Source organism: Myxine glutinosa, chromosome 6, assembly GCF_964187855.1.
Source record: "Myxine glutinosa chromosome 6, kmMyxGlut1.1, whole genome shotgun sequence".
Classification (NCBI taxonomy): domain Eukaryota; kingdom Metazoa; phylum Chordata; class Myxini; order Myxiniformes; family Myxinidae; genus Myxine; species Myxine glutinosa.
The window spans coordinates 13,510,276-13,529,837 of NC_136266.1; the positions used below are offsets into that span (position 1 = coordinate 13,510,276).

At 45.8% G+C, this 19,562-nt stretch overlaps 1 protein-coding gene across 1 annotated transcript in view; it reads left to right on the top strand.

Moving 5' to 3' along the window:
- Positions 1-19,562, top strand: part of LOC137429599 (unconventional myosin-Ib) — a gene marked incomplete at its 5' end in the record, with an annotated part of 204,686 nt that overhangs the window by 148,337 nt on the left and 36,787 nt on the right. The window contains 8 exon segments of the mRNA XM_068119635.2: positions 5,406-5,510; positions 5,655-5,717; positions 7,513-7,713; positions 7,803-8,029; positions 8,125-8,325; positions 10,656-10,749; positions 11,887-12,036; positions 18,342-18,410. Coding sequence (XP_067975736.2) covers positions 5,406-5,510; positions 5,655-5,717; positions 7,513-7,713; positions 7,803-8,029; positions 8,125-8,325; positions 10,656-10,749; positions 11,887-12,036; positions 18,342-18,410 — 1,110 coding nt within the window.

Sequence of the window (19,562 nt, forward strand, 5' to 3'; positions counted from 1 at the left end):
TGATCTTCCTTGTATACACCCGACATGGTCCGTTTGTTCAGGGTTGAGTAGATCGTACCCCTCCTGTCCTGCCAGAGCCATCTTGCCCCACATGACTCTGGGCTCAGCAGTTTACACATGTTGGTTACAAAGTATTTTTTAACGTAAACTTGTGACAAATGAGTTTTGCCCTGTAAAATAACAATCGGCTTTAGCTTCATAAACAAATGACAGTATGTTCTCAGAATTTCACATCAAGATTTTTTACGAACTGCTCGACTGCAAACTTGATTCTTTTGTGCAGCTCTTTGCATCTCCAAGCTATTGACCTACATGGGCTGCTACTGTATGACGGAGAATAGCATCTCCAAGCTATTCTCACAAATGCATCATCGACTGCACATGTTCCCGGCCATGTTTGCCTGGTGCATCACGTGCTGGATGTTCCCAGCTGCTTTCCATGGCCCGTGGGAGTTTCGACAAACTACCGTTCTCAAACCCACTCAAAAATGCTGCGTTACATTGTGCCACCTTTATAGGCCATTTTTCCCCACAGAGCAGGCGTTGGCCGTTTTCGGGCACCGTGGTCTCCTTTTTGAAGCAATGTTTTATGGCCGGATGCCCTTCCTGCCGCCAACCCTGTTGGTCGCCTTTTGCGACACACAGGGAATTACCAGTGAACTGGTACTCAATTTGCCGACCTCGGAAGGATGACAGGCTGAGTCAACCCCCCTGGTGTTAATTCAGCGATCGACCGGGATTCGAACCCAGCATCCTAGGATCCCAAGCCGGCACCCTAACCGCTAAGCCAACACCAGAACCCAGGATCCTAGGACCCCAAGCCGGCACCCTAACCGCTAAGTCAACACCAGAACCCAGGAACCTTGGACCCCAAGCCGGCACCCTAACCGCTAAGTCAACACCAGAACCCAGGATCCTTGGACCCCAAGCTGGCACCCTAACCGCTAAGCCAACACCAGAACCCAGGATCCTAGGATCCCAAGCCGGCACCCTAACCGCTAAGCCAACACCAGAACCCAGGATCCTAGGACCCCAAGCCGGCACCTTAACCGCTCAACCAACACCAGAACCCAGGATCCTAGGACCCCAAGCCAGCACCTTAACCGCTAAACCAACACCAGAACCCAGGATCCTAGGATCCCAAGCCGGCACCCTAACCGCTAAGCCAACACCAGAACCCAGGATCCTAGGATCCCAAGCCGGCACCCTAACCGCTAAACCAACACCAGAACCCAGGATCCTAGGACCCCAAGCCGGCACCTTAACCGCTAAACCAACACCAGAACCCAGGATCCTAGGACCCCAAGCCGGCACCCTAACCGCTAAGCCAACACCAGAACCCAGGATCCTGGGATCCCAAGCCAGCACCCTAACCACTAAGCCAACACCAGGCTCTTGCTGCGTTTCATTGTGATGTTGACAAAAGGGAGGCCCCTCTTTCGGATAAATATTTTTGTATTCTCCACCACATTGAGCTGTTAACAACATAAGCTCGCGCTTTCAAGAAGATAGAAACAGTGTGTGACAGTAATCAATCCAATTTTGATCTTCCCATGTCAAACGTGGATTTGATGTTCGGCCATCTTTGATATGAATCACGCGTTTCATATTTCGTAAGAATTTACTCAGTCACAGGTTATTTATAATTAATTAATTGACATATATCGGAAAATTACACGCCCAGACCAGGAATCGAACCCAGGTCCTCTGGTTCGACCTGAAGAGGACCTGTGTTCGATTCCTGGTCTGGTCATGTGATTTCCCCACATATGTCAATTAATTCGGAGACTATTGGTACCCGATTGAAATTGCTCAGATTATTATTATTCTGATTCCATGAAATTTGTTGGCGACCTTCAGGCCAAAACGTTCATCGTAGGAACTTGAAACTTTGACCATTTATAGGATGCCACGTGAGGGGATGCATGTTCTAAATATGATGTCATAGGTCACATGACATGGCGGCGATATTGGATTTCATGAAAACCTTTAAAATGCATCTCAGCCTTCATTTTTGATCGATTGAGTCAAAACTTTGACCACTTATAGTATGCCACTTGATTGGATGAATATCCTAAATATGATGTCATAGGTTACATGACATGGCAGCCATATCAGATTTCATGAAAACCTTCAAAATGCATCTCCTCCATTTTTCGATCGATTGAGTTAAAACTTGGCCCACTTTCAGTATGCCACTTATGTTGATGTATGTCCGAAGAATGATGTCATAGATCATGTGACCTTGAAGCCATGTTGAAAACCTTAAAAATGCATCGCCTTAATTTTTTGATTGATTCAGTTCTCACTTAAATAATCAGATCCGGGCTGCCGTTGTCAATAACATTGGTGCGCACTTGTCCAATCAGAGTGGGGTGTCTTGGTCCCCGGACCATCACTGCTCGCAGTTTTAATTAGTTGTAATCCTGTTCATTTATTTAATTCGTTGTGATTATGCGTTGTTTACATGGATGCAACTTTAAAATAATTTTTGGGGCAGTGGGATAGCCCAGCAGCAGTTCTCTCACTGATATTCAATCTTTGGTTAAATTGGATCAGACTACAAACTGCTGTTATGATGCCATGCCAGAGGGTGTTGTTGCATTGCAGATGATTCCATCTTTCAAAAAGAATGTGAAGTGGCTGTCTCATGGGAAATCAAAGGGAAAATCAAAATCCCGTAACATCTTTTATAGAAGACCACTGGGTGCTAACCCTGCTCGCACAGATACTGATTTTGATTAAATATTGTCATGTGAATCCCTCAAGGTTAACACCAGGGACCGCGGAAGACCGAACGGCTTTAACTGAGGCGACGACCAAATACGGATTTTGCTGTCAACAGCGGGAGGAAGAAGTGAAGAGGAAGAGGCGGAAGCGCGTATCTGTAATGCAGAATGAACTCAACCGAAAATCCAGGTTAAAATGTACAAAAATAATGATTTGTTAAACGGAACCCGATACAATGAAACGCGACGATGAAATAAATAGTCATAAATTGGGATCCCACACACAGACTTCGAATACGCCACAAAGGAAAATGAATTAACAAAAGAACACGTTCGTCGTGGGTTTGTGTAATGTGGTGCGAGCTTATCTGTCCGTTGTCCAACGCGGCCCCGTCCGGCTCCGAGCTCCGGCGCGAGGAAGCCCTCCGTCCGCTTCGCCCACGCTCTGCTCGGCCCCGAGTCAACGCCCCACTCCAGGCTCCTTTCGACCGACCACGAGGTCCGTTCACTCCATGGCATGCCTCGCTCCAGCACCAAAAGCAACTGGGCTAGCGATCTCCTCGCGAAGCCGATCTCCAACACGAGGCCAATCTCCAACACGAGGCACCACGAGAGCCAGTAGCGGAGAGCGAAGAGCGAAAGACCGGCACGACTAAATCCCCCAGAGCGAAGCTTCCGCACGACGCAATCCAAGCGCGAACCGTCAGCACGACGCAATCCCCCGGAGCGAAGCTTCTGCACGACGCAATCCCCCAGAGCGAAGCTTTTTGTCACTTGGCATATGACGTCAGTTTTTGGCACGCCACCAACCAGAGCCTCGTAGCTTCCTGCCGTTTGCCGAATCTCTGATTTGATTCGATTTTGATTCGCTGATTTCTCCAGGTTCGCGCCTTCCGCGCCAACCAATCACAGTCCTCCTGGGCGTGGTTACAGCTCGTCTCACGCGATTTTGCTAGGCCAGCTGGTGGTGCGGCTAGCGGCGGCCATCCGGCGGTGCCCCGATCTGGCTTCCTGCCGGTCTTCTTCCAAGGTCATTGTAAGGGAAGGGAACTAATTAATGTGTGCACTAAGGACCTATCTAAGTGTTTATATGAGTGCGTTGCCATAAGGGACAAAGGAATGATTACCAGGTCTGACACAGGGTCTCATCTTAATCCCTACAACTATTTAACACACGGACATCCTTGTATGTTCACAGGTATACACTTACCCCGACAAACCGCCTAAAGAAAAACCAGAACTTATTACAAGGTAGATTGCCTATCGCGACAGTCGAAGCATGTTACCTATTCAGATCTACCTGGCTCTAGATATTCCTTTACCCCCCAACATAGCAATATCATGTGGATGTTCAGTCGACGTTCCTGTAGGCCTGTAGGTTGCCATCAAACAATATCACACGTGTTCTCCAACATATCAGAGGTGAAATGGCAGGAGAACCTATTTTTCAAACAGATGTAAATGAACATGAAGCCATAACCATAGTGGTCAGGTCACCTAGTTCACATAGCATAGGATTCCAAAAGTGATGTGTTATATGCTTAGGTAAAGAAAGATACGGTACTCGATTGGTGATCATAAGAAGCATTACAAAGACATTCTTGCAGATACTCTTTCGGTATAGACCGATACACCTGGAGGTTTGACTATAACCAGAGACAGGTCATGCTGGTGGTAAGTCTTCTTCTCTCCTGTAGCGGACTTGAGTCATGTGAGATTTGAGACAGGCAAGACAAAGTCGATGAAGTGCAAGGCTCCGATGATGTAATCCTCAGCCTCTTTCACCTGCAACGTCTCCGTTCTTTCAATAAGGATCCAACATTGGCCTTTACTCACACAAAATACCACATGGCAAGAACTGAATCTCAGCCCCATCAATTACGATGAGTCAGAGATGAGAAGATCCACCATTGTACACGTAGGGTTAAAATTAGACTTGAATGATTAGAGGAAGTTGGGCAGTTTCGCTAGTATAGGTAGATTAAGTATTTATTGAATGCAATACCGACGTAATGGGTGAAACCACCTTCTTATACAGGTATTGAGAGTCCTGGAAGAACAGAATTACGTGAGTAAAGTCCAATGAGGGCAAAAGGGTCAATAAACATAAAATGGGGCCAAGACCACACAATAGGCCAATAACATACAGATGCACAAAATTGGATCTCACCACAAATGGATCTTGTGTGTAGCTTTCCTTATTTATCTTTAAAATCTTTTCAATGCTGTAAATGCATTAACTAATTCAATTAGTCATTGGGTAACTGGGTAATGGAAATCTGTGAGGACATCTGTTTACCCTCTGGAGCATTGGGGAACCTTTCAAACAGCTGGGCCCAATTCTAGTACCGTATCGTAAAGTGAGGCAAGATGCCCCTGGCAGGAAAGATGTGCGAAGACACCCCCATCCTCGACTCCATCCCTCCCTGTGTATGCACAACCTCTTTGGTCTTTTTGTTGAGGATATTTTCATTTGACATCTGCTTTACAATCATCCAGAAAGGCCTCTGGTGAGGACATTCAGGATACTGAAGTTATTTATCTTTAGATTGTTACATCAGGATAACCTTTCCTATGTTATCTACATCCGAGTTTACCCTCGTGGTGTTGTTGATGCCGAGTGCATTTGGCCGTTCGGATGATGGATGGCTTTTGTTCCCATGTGTGTCCTTTCAGGAGAACAGTTTTGAGCAGTTCATCATTAATTACTGCAATGAGAAGCTTCAGCAGGTGTTCATAGAGTTGACATTAAAGGAAGAGCAGGAGGAATATGTGCGAGAGGTGAGTCGTGCATCCTGTAAAGGAGGAACGCAGGAGTGATATCGGATGAGTCATTGTTCTGTTGAATAATGAGGTGAGAGTAATGAGTTGAATAATGAGGTCATCATCAACATAAGCATCCTATGTCATTGGGTATTCCCATAGGCAGTCAAATGGATCCACATTGATTACTTCAACAACGCCGTCATTTGTGAGCTCATTGAGAACGTAAGTCTTCTGCCACCATCACCTTACCAATCATGACAGATATTTCCACCACACGTGTAACTAGAACGGCACTCAGTCGGGAGCACACCTCCACCTGGTTGGCCATATCACTCAATGGTGAAGAATCACTTAAAAAATTATACTAGCTGGATCGGGATCCGGATCTTCACCAAAATCGAATCGATTCTACCTTGTCACACACACAACCTGTCCACCAAGTTTCGTCCAAATCCGTCCACAACTTTTTGAGATATCCTGCTATGTATCGTTTTTGGCCCTATCTCTCAATGGTGAAGAATCACTTAAAAATTTCTAATAGCCGGATCCGAATACGGATCTTCACCAAAATCTAATCATTTCGTCCTTGTCACATACGCTACCTCTCTGCCAAATTTCGTTCAAATCCGTCCACAACTTTTTGAGATATTTTGTTCACAAACGGACAAACAAACAGACACACAGACAGGGGTGAAAGCTTAACCTCCATCCACCTTCGGTGGCGCAGGTAATAACGGCAGGAGTTCTCACAATGCACCGTGTATCACGTGATGGAGGTTCCACCCATTGGGTACTGAATTAATATTTAGTCATTCCAGATGTGTGAAGTTTCCTTCATCCTTCAGGGGTTTCGGGATTAAAGGGATCTAATAATTCCGAGCAATAGAGGGCACTTTGTGAAACCTTCATTCTGGTAATCAGATTTGGCCACAATCAAACTCATGAAGCACTGCTGCGAAATACACCGCCATGGAAACCTGAAAGTTCTCTTGTCTCACAATCGTTGCCACCAATTTTAATTCCGCCGCTTGTTTACTGATCCTTCACTGAAGACGATGGCTTTTTTTCTTTAATCTCGGTGCTTTGGAATTTCCATGTAGAAATTTGTTGCTATTCATTCATTAATTCAATAGCACCAATTTACAGTGAACAAATTAACTACAATGCATTAAGTTACATACCATCTCCTTAAGTTATATAACATGAGAATGTGAAAAAATAAATTTTAAGATTCATTGAATCATCTTTCTATAATTCACCAAATGTCCGTCCGTCCGTTCGAAGGTACCGCAAAAACGGCTCAACCGATCGCAACGATATTTTGGGTGGGTATTCCTGGGACCCCTGGGAGTAAAATAGGCTATATTGTTTTTTTTCTAAGTTTTCCAAATTTTCCAGTTTTTCCAAACACGATGGAATAATATTTACCGATATGAACAGTGATGTGGCTTTTGTTGAAATTCTACAAATACTGTTTATTCTACGTACCAGGAGAGAGTAGAACGTGAACTCCTGACGAACACTTCCTCTATAAACGTGCGGCTCCGAAGTAACACGGCAGCGTGTGCAAAGCGACTGAGAAACAGGTGTAGCGGCCGCTTCCGTTTTGCAGAATTCAATCTTTTTTCAAAGTGGGCGCCATGTACTGTTTAGATTTTGATGATTTGCGTGTGATATGATTCAACGGATGTTTATATGAATCGTTTAAAATAAAAAAAGCCTTCAATTTCTGATATTTTGCCTTTTCATTTGGGCCTCCCAATTGAAGCCCCGCCCATAGGGCGGGTACCATTGCTAGTGGAGAATAATTTTGGTTTTGCAGAAATTTATATTAAATTTTTTTTTTTTTGAGGCAACAGTTACCCCTCGACCAACTCCCTATTATATCAGATGATACGTCATATTAATTATACAAGTTTCCCATCAGATTTAATGAGAATATTTTGTAAAGGCAAGAACAATTACACCACACCGTGGATTAAACTTTCTGCCATAACGGCAATGTCTCGTGACGTAGCCGCAGACCGGAATTCTGGCCATGCTGGATGAGGAATGCCTGAGGCCTGGAGCCGTTTCGGACACCACTTTCCTGGAGAAGTTGAACGCCGTCTGTTCGGGCCACCCTCACTTTGAGAGCCGCATGGGACGGGATGCTCGGTTCCTCAACGACACCAGCTTGCCCCGCGACAGCTTTCGAATCCAACATTATGCTGGGAGGGTGAGCACAACAACTTTTTATTTGAGCCTGCAGGGGTTATATCATAACTTTTATGGCTATTGATACTCGATTGCATCTTTTGTCTCCAGGTGACGTATCGTGTGGAGGGATTTATGGATAAAAACAACAACCTTCTGTACCGGGACATCACTCAGGCCATGTGGGCAGCAAGTCACCCTCTAGTTCGCTCTATCTTCCCAGAGGGGTGCCCCCAGAGGGTTTCATTCAAAAGACCACCCACAGCTGCCTCACAGCTCAAGACTTCTGTGGCTTGGCTCATGCGAAACCTCCTGGCGAAAAACCCAAACTACATCAGGTAAGGTCAGCCAAGGTTTTTACAATTATTGAACAAAGCTCAGGCGCCACATTATTCCACTGAAGCCACATGTCCTCACTTCTTTTTGTGTCCAGGTGCATTAAACCCAATGACAAACAGGCCAAGGAGGTTTTCCAAGAGCAACTGGTTCTTCACCAGGTGCGGTACCTTGGACTTTTGGAGAATGTGCGAGTGCGCCGTGCTGGCTTTGCCTTCCGCCAGCAATACGGGCCCTGCCTGCAGCGCTACAAGATGCTCTGTCCCCTCACCTGGCCGCATTGGGACGGAGAGCCAAGGTAAGAAGCTTCTCCCAACCAAATGCTATGTAGTTACTCCGTTTCTGGAATACTTAAGCTTCTAAGCTTGTTTGTAATTTTTTCCGAAACTTGATAATATCTGTTGAATGAGGAACTAGTCTTTGCTGGTGAAGGCTCGTGTCGATATGCACCATCGGACAGGTAAACCGATGGATTAAATCAACAGGGCATCGATCGAGGTAACCTAACTGCCATGGGAAGTGCTCTTTCGCTCTGACTATATACTGTATTTACCAAATATATTTTGTGCTATGATTGAATATATACTGTAAATCAGAAGTCAGAACCCAACACGTATAGTAGTAAAAAGGAACTGAGTACAAATATATATTTATTTTAAATTACCAGTTCGAGCTGGAAGGGGAAGGTAAATACAAATTTATCAAAAACTGGATGGGAAAGTTGAACTTCCAGCCTCACAGAGCAGATGTGCCCCCAATACACCAGCCCCTTTAGACTTCCGGTCAGGTTTTTACGACGTATCTTTTATTTTGCCCACGTCACGATCTACATCCCAATTAATCAAGTCAAAGTAACAAAAATAGTAGCGCTGATGAATACAGGTAAATCATGAATGTGTTTCTTCGGTTATATATACTATTATACTAGCATGCCTCACCACATGTCCCTTTGACCATTTCGGTGTCTTTTGGATCTTTTGGGTCTTCATGGTGTTTTGGGTCTTCAGGATCTTTTGGATCCTCTCGGCCCTTAAGGGTATTTTGGGTGTTTTGGGTCTTCAGGATCTTTTGGGTCTTCGGTGTCTTCAGGGGCTTTTGGGTCTTAAGTGTCTTCTGTTTCCTCTGCGTCTTTTAGAGTCTTTGGGGTATTTTGGTTCTTCGGGGTATTTAAGGGTATTTTGGGTGTAAAGGGTCTTCATGGTGTTTTGGCTCTTCAGGGCCATTTGGGTCCTCAGGATATTTTGGATCTTCTGAGCCTTTAATGGTATTTTGGGTCTTTGGGGTATTTTGGTTATTTGGGGTAGTTAAGGGTATTTTGGGTGGAAAGGGTCTTTGGGGTCTTCCAGGTGTTTTGGGTCTTTGGGGCTTTTTGGATGTTCGGGGTCTTTTGGGTCTTTTTTTTTTTTTGGGGGGATACAAGATCGAGGCTCGTGTAAGAGCTAACATTAATGACAAAAAAACCAAACGGACACATAAGACATAATAAAGGGAGCAGGAGACAAGATGGGGAGAGAGGGGGAAGCACACAAGTACAACATTTGAGAGCAGGGACATCGGGAGATATGTGGGAGGAGAGGGCTTGTGGGGAGGAGGTGTGGGAAGGGGGGTGGGGGTGGGAGAGGTAAAAGCCACATGAACACAGCTAGGACTTCCAGGTCTTCGGTGTCTTCGGTGCCTTTTGGGTCTTCATGGTCTTTTGGATCCTCTGGGCCTTTAAGGGTATTTTGTATCTTTGGGGTGTTTTGGGGTTTTGGGGTATTTTGGGTCTTTGGGGTATTTTGGGTCTTCAGGGTCTTTAAGGATCTTTGTGGTATTCAGGGTGTTTTGGGTCTTCAGGGTGTTTTGGGTCTTCAGGGTATTTTGGTTATTCTTTTGATTTTTTGGTCTTTTGGTTCCTCTGGGTTTTTAAGGCTCTTTGGGTCTTTCAGGGTCTTTGGGTCATTTTGGTTATTTTGGGTCTTCGGTGTATTTTGGGTCTTCAGGATCTGCAGGGTCTTCAGGGTCTTTTGGATCTTCTGGGCCTTTAAGGGTATTTTGTATATTTGGGGTGTTTTGCGTCTTTGGGGTATTTTGGGTCTTTGGGGTATTTTGGGTCTTTGGAGTATTTTGAGTCATTGGGGTCTTTTGTGTCTTCGGTGTCTTTTGGGTCTTCAGGGTCTTTTGGGTCCTTGGGGTCTTTTGGGTCCTTGGGGTCTTTTGGGTCCTTGGGGTCTTTTGGGTCTTCAGGTTATTTTGGGTCTTCAGGGTCTTTTGGGTCTTCGGGGTCTTTTGGGTATTTTGGGTCTTCAGGGTCTTTTGGATCCTCTGGGCCTTTGAGGGTATTTTGGTCTTTGGGGTGTTTTGGGTCTTCGAGGTCTTTGGGGTCTGATGGTCTTAAGGGTCTTGGGGGACTTAAAGGGTCGTCAAAGGTCTGAGGGGTCTCAGCAGTCTAAAGGGTCAAAAGGTATGTATATTCCAACAGTACGTAATTAAGAGTTCACAGACTGTTTTGGGTGTTAATTTTATTTGAAGAAGAAGACGTTTTGGTCACAAATAAACAAACAAACATACAAACAACCATCACCATATACGTTTGCTCTATTATAATAAGATATGTTGTCCTTACAAAACTGTTGTTTCTGTTCCTAGGGCCGGTGTGGCAGTTTTACTCACGGAGCTTGGTATATCTAAAGAAGAATATGCCTTTGGAGTTAGCAAGATTTTCATCAAGAACCCTCGCACTGTGAGTGTCTTTCATTGACCTGTATCCAGAATAAGACCTCGGTCATGTGGGACCACCTTCTCTTCTCTTGAGTGGCCATTTCCGAGGCTGCTTCTGTTTATTCCTATCGAGTATTCCCGATATGACGGAAGGAACTGGTTAAGTGGTTCCGTCTTAAACCATCTCTCCAGTCCAACCAAATTTCATGGGAACATGGCATATTCTAATGAAATATGAAAGCTAAGCTTGTTTGAAAGATCAAAGTGCATCAATGGAGCATTCACACCCTCAGCGAGTGATGCCAACATACAGCACATCGCACGAAAGAGAAGGATAAAGACAAATCATGAGAGTACTGACATTTGAACCTGGGATGTTAGCGTCTTGAGTTGTTTTGTCGGGTGGTGTCATTGTGTCGGGTGGTGTCATTGTTGTCGGGTCATTGTGTCAGGTGTCATTGTGGTGTCGGTTGATGTCATTGTGTCGGGTGGTGTCATTGTGTCGGGTCATTGTGTCGGGTCGGGTCATTGTGTCGGGTCGGGTCATTGTGTCGGGTCGGGTCATTGTGTCTGGTGGTGTCATTGTGTTGGGGGTCATTGTGTCGTGTCAGGTCATTGTGTTGTCGCGCCATTGTGTCGTGTCGGGTCATTGTGTTGTCGGGTCATTGTGTCGGGTCATTGGGTTATGTCGAGTCATTGTGTCGGGTCGGGGCATTGTGTCGGGTCATTGTGTTGTCGGGTCATTGTGTTATGTCGTCATTGTCGGGTCATTGTGTTATGTCGAGTCATTGTCAGGTCGGGGCATTGTGCCGGGTCGGATCATTGTGTCGGGTCGGGTCATTGTGTCGTGTCGTGTCGGGTGGTGTCATTGTGTCGAGTGGCGTGTCGGGTGGTGCCATTTGTCGGTGGGTGTTAAAGATCCCTCAGTGTCCTTCGCGGATAGTAGGCGAGTTATCGCCGGGACCCTGGAACAAATTCCAAATTCCTGCTCTGACCCACATGGGGCACTGCATCAGCAGCATATTCACGCCCTCGGCAAGTGACTCCAGCCACAGCCATGTGCTACATTCGAAAGAAGAAGATTTCGACCTCTCTATTATTTCGACCTCTCTCTGATTTCGACCTACACTCAGACAACCTCTCTGTTCCATCATTGCAGCTTTTCTACCTGGAGCAGGCACGGAAACAGCGCATGCAAGAGCTGGCAACTCTCATCCAAAAGACCTTCCGCGGGTGGGCAACGAAGCGCCATTTCCAATGCATGCGCCACAGCCAGGTTGTCATCGCTCGATTCTTCAAGGGATACTACGTAAGTACCGAATATTTCTACCCCATACACCAAGAAGCTACAAGACAGGTACTCGCCTTGACTTAAAAGCACCATCACTGACTTTTTTTTCCTCTATCGGCTCGAAGACAATTGGTGGAGCTTTGCATACATCACACAAAATGAAAGGATAAAGACAAATCACAAGAGTACATGAGATTTGAACCTGGGATCTTAGCATCTTGAGTTATTTGATAAAATGGCAACACTAAACAGGACTAGTCTTGTGTCTAATGTGCTAAGGCCTACAGAGTGATGATGCTTGTTTGAGTTTTAGAGGAAGTGCTAATGATGCTTGATTGCAGGACTGCATCACACTATACAACATTACACCCAACCGTAAACTACAGTATAATGATAGTACAGTGTAAACGCATACCTGGTGTTGCCTTAACACTTAACAACTTAACGAGCTTAATCCTTAACTTAACACTTAACTTAATGGTTAAGGTGGCTTACGGTCTTGAGTTTGAGGCCCTGTCATGCCGTTGAAGTAACACTAGATGGATTGCCTCAGCCTGTCACCCTTCCGCAGTCGGAAAAATGAGTACCAGCTCAGTGGGGTAACAAGCCAATCCAGTACCCTGTGTCGGAGTGGCCACCTGTCTCGGATTGTTCTCCTTATCCAATGAAACTGCCTCAGCAGCTCCCATGTGCCTCGCCCTGTGAAAGGAATGGTTGTTATTATTATTACAGTGTAAAACGCAGCGTGGTATGTTATCGAGGGTAGTGCATTTAATCATATCGGTGCTTTACCACCCCGCACGACCTTGCACCCTGCGATATGGTATAACGCATGGGTATGGTGCAGTGAATAACCTGTGATTTATTAACACATGAGTGCTATGAATAATCCGCATTATGGAAGTTACTTTGAGAATACGTATGGCAAGTGATGAAGAAACCTTTTCAGTTTGTTGTGCTTAACTGCCCCAGCAGGCAAGGACCGGGGAAGGGATGGAGGGGTTAACGGACTTTGTGGGGAAAATGTGCTTCTTGGCATCAAAATAGCTCATTCAGTGGTTCATAGAAGTCCACGATGGGAAAAAGGGCTTTGTACATATCTTGGCTGTTTATTTTGGATTATCTTACCGTTGGACGTCCATCGTTTATATAACCTGTCACTTCTTCACTGTTTTGGTTAACCCCTGCTCTAGCAGGGAAAATGGCCTTAAAATGCCTGCTGTTGTTGTTGTTGTTGTTGTTTCTTCACTGTTTTGATGGCGGTGCGTTCCAGGGTACACGTCTGGAATTTCAAAGTAAACCACAAAATTTCAACCGGTTATGTTCCCGAGGGTTTGTAGTTTGGTTTTCTGTTTCATGTGGCAATGACGAGATGACTTTGCACCGAGCCATCGTGTGTTTCAGTAAATGTACTTGGTAATTCTGCTTAAAATATTGTATGTTGAAGGTCTAACTGCAGTCCAGGTACAGAGATGGTCACATGTCTGATAAGTACACGTACCAAGCGATGATCACTCAGTGCATATCATTCAGAGTGCACTACGGCAACAACAGGCATTTTAAGGCCATTTTCCCTGCTAGAGCGGGGGTTACCCTTGCGGTCCCCATGACAATCTTCTCCATTTTGCCCTATTTTCTGCATCTCTCCTTGTTAACCCCCTTGCCCGCATTTCTTCTTCCACCATCTTTAGCCAAGTCTTTCTCGGTCTTCCCCGTCCTCTACATCCTTCTACATTCATTTCCATCACTCTTCTCAACCAGTCACTTTCATCCTTCCTCAACACATGACCAAACCATCTCAACCTGTTCCTCTTCACAGCATCAATCACAGGCTCTATTCCCATCATCTTTCGCAATTCATCATTTGTCTTCCTCTCTCTCAACGACACTCCGCACATCCACCGAACCATTCGCATTTCCACCCTTTCCAGCCTTCGTTGCTGCTCTACGTTCATTACCCATGTCTCGCTCCCATAAATCATAACACTTCTCACACATGCAGCATACACCTTTCCCTTCAGCTTCAACGACACTCCCCTCATCATCAGCACGCCACTCAGTTCCCGAAACTTCTTCCATGCACATCTCACTCGAGCAACCGTTGCCGAGTCTGATCCACCTTCTCCATTCAGCATGTCTCCGAGGTAGCAAAATGTTTTCACACCTTCCAGCTTCACGCCGTCTCCAAGATCCAACTCAACATTTCCTCCATCTGCAGCTCACTTTGTGCACACCTCACACTTGAATGTAGCTGCCACATTGGTTAATGACCCTCTCAGACCACTACATTTTTTATGAACCCACTCAGCGCACATTGTACATTGAATGGAGTTCACTCCGACACCCTTCCTGCACATAGCACACGGCCACTTCCCAGTTTTTATTTTATTTTTATGTATACAGGATCAAGGCTCGTGAAAGAGCTAACATTTATCACACAAGAAATCAAACAGACACACAAAACATATAATAAGGGTAGCAGTAGACAAGATGGGGAGAGAAGGGGAAGCATACAAACACAACATTTGAGAGCAGGGACATCGGGAGATCTGTGGGAGGGCTTGGGGGGAGGAGGCGTGGGAAGGGTGGGAGAAGTACAAAACACAATGACACTGCAAGGACTTCCCAGGAAGGAAGTTGGTATTTCAAAAAAGTGAATCTGGGGTGAAATTAGCGGGGGTAGAAAAGATCAAGGTTTTGGATGGGGGAAGATAAGACATGGTGGTGAACAGCTGTTTTAAAGACCTGGAGGGAGGAGTGGGATTGAAGAGAGTGACGGAGTTTGTTCCAGAGGCGGGAGAAAACAGGAATGAAGGAGTGAAGGTGAGCAGAGAGTCTTGATTTTGGCAGTTTAACCATAAGAGGGTTGCTGGCAGATCTTGTGCAACCTGTAGGAATATTTGGGGGACAGATCCCAGAGAGAGCTGGGGTCGCAAGGCCGGAGAGGAGTCTGCAGAAGACAGAAAGACCACCAACCTGCCTGCGGTGAGTAAGTGAAAGGCCCTCAGAGTTAGCTTCATCACGGGAGATTCAAATGATTCTGAAAGCTTTGGTTTCAACAGCGTGAAGACGAGCTAAGTGTGAGGCAGGAGCACCAGCCCAGAGGGGAGAACAGTATTGCATCGAGCTGCGGATGAAAGGCTTCTATGTGGTGAGGAGCTCAGGTGTGCCAAGGAAGGACTTCGCACGACGGAGGATGCCCAGTCGGCGACTGGCTTTGGCGGCCAGCTTGGAAATGTGGTTTTCCCAGGAAAGATCATGGCAGATAGTGAGACCCAAAAGCTTGAGTGACAGAACTTCTTTCCACCTCACCACATGCTTTACCACTTGCCATCACCTTCATTTTTCCGATATTCACCTTCAGACCTTTTGTCTCCATACATTCCTTCCAGTTGTTTATCTTCTCCTTCAGTCCATCCATACTTTCCACAATCAACACCAGATCATCTGCATACAACTCCCACGGTAAACCCTCCTTTACATTCCGAGCCAGCACCTCTATCACAGCTACAAATAGTAGTGGACTTAGTACCGACCCCTGATGCACTCCCACCTTCACCTCAAACTCACCACTGTTCCCATCCTTCGTCCTTACAGCTGTGTGCGCTCTTTCGTACATTGCCATCACTACTCTGAACAACCATTCCTCCACTCCTAACTTCCTCAATGCCCATGTCATTACTTCATGTGGAACCCTATCAAATGCTTTCTCCAGATCAACAAACCCAAGAAACAACTTCTTCCTCTTCTCCATGTACTTCTCCTGCAACTGCCTTACAATAAAAAGCGTGTCTGTCGTTCCTCTTCCTGGCATAAATCCAAACTGCATTTTGTCGATCTTCACTTTCTTCCTTATCCTCCTCTCCAACACCCTTTCCAATACCTTCTTTCCATGCTCCAATAACTTTATCGCTTGATACGAGCCACTCTCCAGAGGGTCACCTTTCCCGTTGTATAGAGGGATGAGGGTACTCAGTTCCCAATCCACTGGAATGCAGCCTTCTTTCACCACCAGATTACAGATCTCTGGCATTCTCTTCACACCCAACTTCCCGCTGCCTTCAACATATCTCCCACAACTCCCGTCGGCCCTCCTGCTTTTCTACTCTTCATTGCTTTTATCGCTTCCTCAACTTCCTTCTCAGTTATCTTCTCTGCCGGTCATAAAACTGGGATACTCTCGATGTTGCCGTCCCATTCAAACTCTACATTCAACAGCATTTCCATATATCTCTTCCATCATCCTTTAATTCCATCTCGGTCCACAACGATTTGTCCCACCTCATCCTTCAAGCAACTCACCCCCATCACATCGCACCTCTCTTTCGCTATCTGCTTTGCAATCCTTAATACAGCTCTCTGACCCTCTTCCGAATCCAAGCGTTCTCCGAACATTTTCCTGCATGCCTCCTGCGCCTTTGCTACCTTTCTTTGCAGCCTTCTTGGCTGCCTTATAACTTTCATTTTCCACCTTTTCTGCTCCTGCCCCCTTCGCCTTCTGCCACTCCTTGAACTTCTTCCTCTTCTCGTCAATCCTCTTTCCAACTTCATCATCCCACCACCATGTTTCCGAGTGCCTCGGTGGTCCTTTAGTCGACCCACATACCTCACCAACGGCTCCCAACAGACTATCTTTCATTGACATCCAACCACTTTCAAGCTCAACCACATCATCCTCTGCCTTACTCAGCTTCTTTTTTAATGCCTCCCTCACTGTCACCTCTTTCAACCTCCACATCTTCATTCTCGGTTGGTACTTCACCCGCCGAGCTCTCCTCGCACCTTTCACCCTTGTGTCGCAGACAACCAAGTGGTGCTGTGAAACAGCCTCCTCCCCCGGGATCACCTTTGTGTTCCGGAGGTGCCCCCTATCTCGCCTACGCACCATCAGGTAGTCGACGGTTGGCGTCGACCCACCTGACGTGTATGTAACAAGCTTATTATCCTCTTTCTGGAACTGAGTATTACAAATCAACAGATCAGCTCCATCAGCAAACTCCACAATCCTTTCACCTTCTCCATTCCTCACACCATATCCGTAACCCCCATGATCTCCCTCAAAAACCTTCCATACTCCTTCCCACATGTCCATTTAAGTCTCCTCCTACCACAACAACTTCCTCATCTTTCACTTTTTCCATCAGCTTCTCTATCGCACACCAGAACTTGTCCCTCTGTTACGGATTCGTCACTTCCGTTGTTGTGGTTTTCATCCACTTGAAACATTTTTGGTTGTATGTACTATTATTGTTACCGTTTAAGTGAAATAGAGATCACTGTTTTCAAAAGGTAAAAAAAGTTAGTGTTTCAAAAGAAACCGAAAACCGGATCGGGAACCGGACGAAGAAGAAGAAGAAGAAGAAGAGGAGGAAGAAGAGGCGGAGCAAGTGAGGTCGGAGAAGGAGCCGAGCTGCTTGGAGCTCTGGAGCAAACGCTGGCGAACGGGGGTCACTAGCGAACTTTGGGGTTTCCTGGGAAAGGGATTCCTGCGACAGAGTTGTTATCGCTGTGACAAATAAACCTGCATGACAGGTTTTGCGGTTGATTCCGAAGAGAATCGTTGGAGTGCCGTTACGTCTCGAATACGGGCCGGTTGGCCATTTTGCCTCGCGACCGATTTTGCATCGCTCTAGGCTCTTCACCTCGCTTCAACCATTTTCACAACCATCCAGACGTTAATCTGGTGTGTGTGTGTGTAACGTGGATTTTGAGTGGGAATTTGCGGTTCGCCGTCTGTGAGCCGTTGAACGTCCATACCCAAAGGTTAATTTGCGGTTCGCCGTTTGTGAGCCGTTGAACGTCCATACCCGAAGGTGTGATTTCCCAGTCGCCTCTTGAGGGTACCTTTGCCCATCTTTGGCAGTGTGACTGTCAACCGGGCGGGATTCTGGTCTCGATACAACATCGTTCTGACGATCACTGGAGCGTGAATCGACGGAAGGGTCATCAATTGGCGTCAGGAAGGGCATCCGGCCATAAAAACATTGCCTCAAACAGGGAACCATGATTGTCATGGGGCCCGCAAGGCTAACCCCCGCTCTAGCGGGGAAAATGGCCTTAAAACGATCATTCATTCATTCATTCATTCATTTATGACACGCAGGGATACGGTGTGCCTATTCTAAACCGGGGTACACACCGGTTACATCATTCAGAGTGTGCTCATCATTAATGTGACAAACACCATATTTTTCCCAAATAGATGGTCATTGTGTGCTGGTGTACTTGTCAAAGTTTAAATTGCACTCTTGGCTATACATAATGCCACAAACCACTATTGTCACATGCATTTTCGACAAATTGACCTGTTGTCACCCACACAGCGGCGCAAGCAGTATCAAGAGACACGGGCGGCCATCTTGCTGTTACAGAGCTGCCTGCGCGGATGGAAGGTGTGCCCTGCCGTGACCTTATGGACCATACACATTCTTGTCTTGCTCAACATTCCGTGTGTGTTTGTGCGTATTAAGACGAGACTCCATGACTGTAGTGGGTACCTAGAAGCAAATGCCACATCATCCATTGATGAATGCATCCTGACCAACAGCCGTAGAGGGATGTAGCTCAGCTAAGCTCATGCCTAATATGCAGAGCTTGTGCAACTGTTTAGCCAGAATAGCTTTTTCAAAATCTACATACATGTATCACAAGCAGCTCAGGTAATAATAATGATGGAGATGTATGCTTTCCTAGAATATTGTTTTTTTCAATGCAATTAAACCATGTTCCTTCATAAACCAAAGAAAGGTGGATCTCTGATTATCATTGGAATAAACATGACTTTAGAGATAATGAAATGTGATTACTCCATACCTCTTCCTTACAGTGAGAAAGAAATATTTTCAAAAATTGATATTTTGATAATTATTTAGCAGTTTTTATACAAAGTCAAAGCTTGTGGAAGAGCTAGAACATGGAATGGATCAGGATGCAGCATAACAAAAGGAATAGTAGGAAGAGAGAGGGGGAACATCGAGAGCAGGGCTGATGGACAAAATAGGAGACTTGGACGAATAAGGGACATGGGGTAGGAGATGATGCACGGGGTGGACAAGATGGGAACAGAAGCAAACGCTCAGGAAGGAAAAACTAGAAATTGGAAAGTCGGTGGGCTTAGGGGGGAAGGATAACCGGGGTAGAAAATAGCTGTTCACCACATTCTCAGACGACACCCCATCCAAAACCATGATATTTTGAAGACCTAGAAGGAAGAATGAGATTGAAGAGAATGGGAAGTTGCTTCCACAAGAGGGAAAAATAGGAACAAATGAGTGAATGTGAGCAGTGAACCAGGATTTTGTGAGTTTATCCAGAAGATGGTTAATGGCAGACCAAGGACATAGACTCGTTCAAGATAAATGCATGAGATATGCACCATGTAGAAACCTGGATGAGATATGCACCATGTAGAAACCTGGGAGGGACAGAGCCAAGAGATGGCAGAGAGTGCAAGACCAATAGGAGGCGGTAGAATGCAGAGAGGCCACCAACTTGTCTGCGATGTGAAAATACCATGCTGAGACGCTCGGTTTAATTCCAGGAGA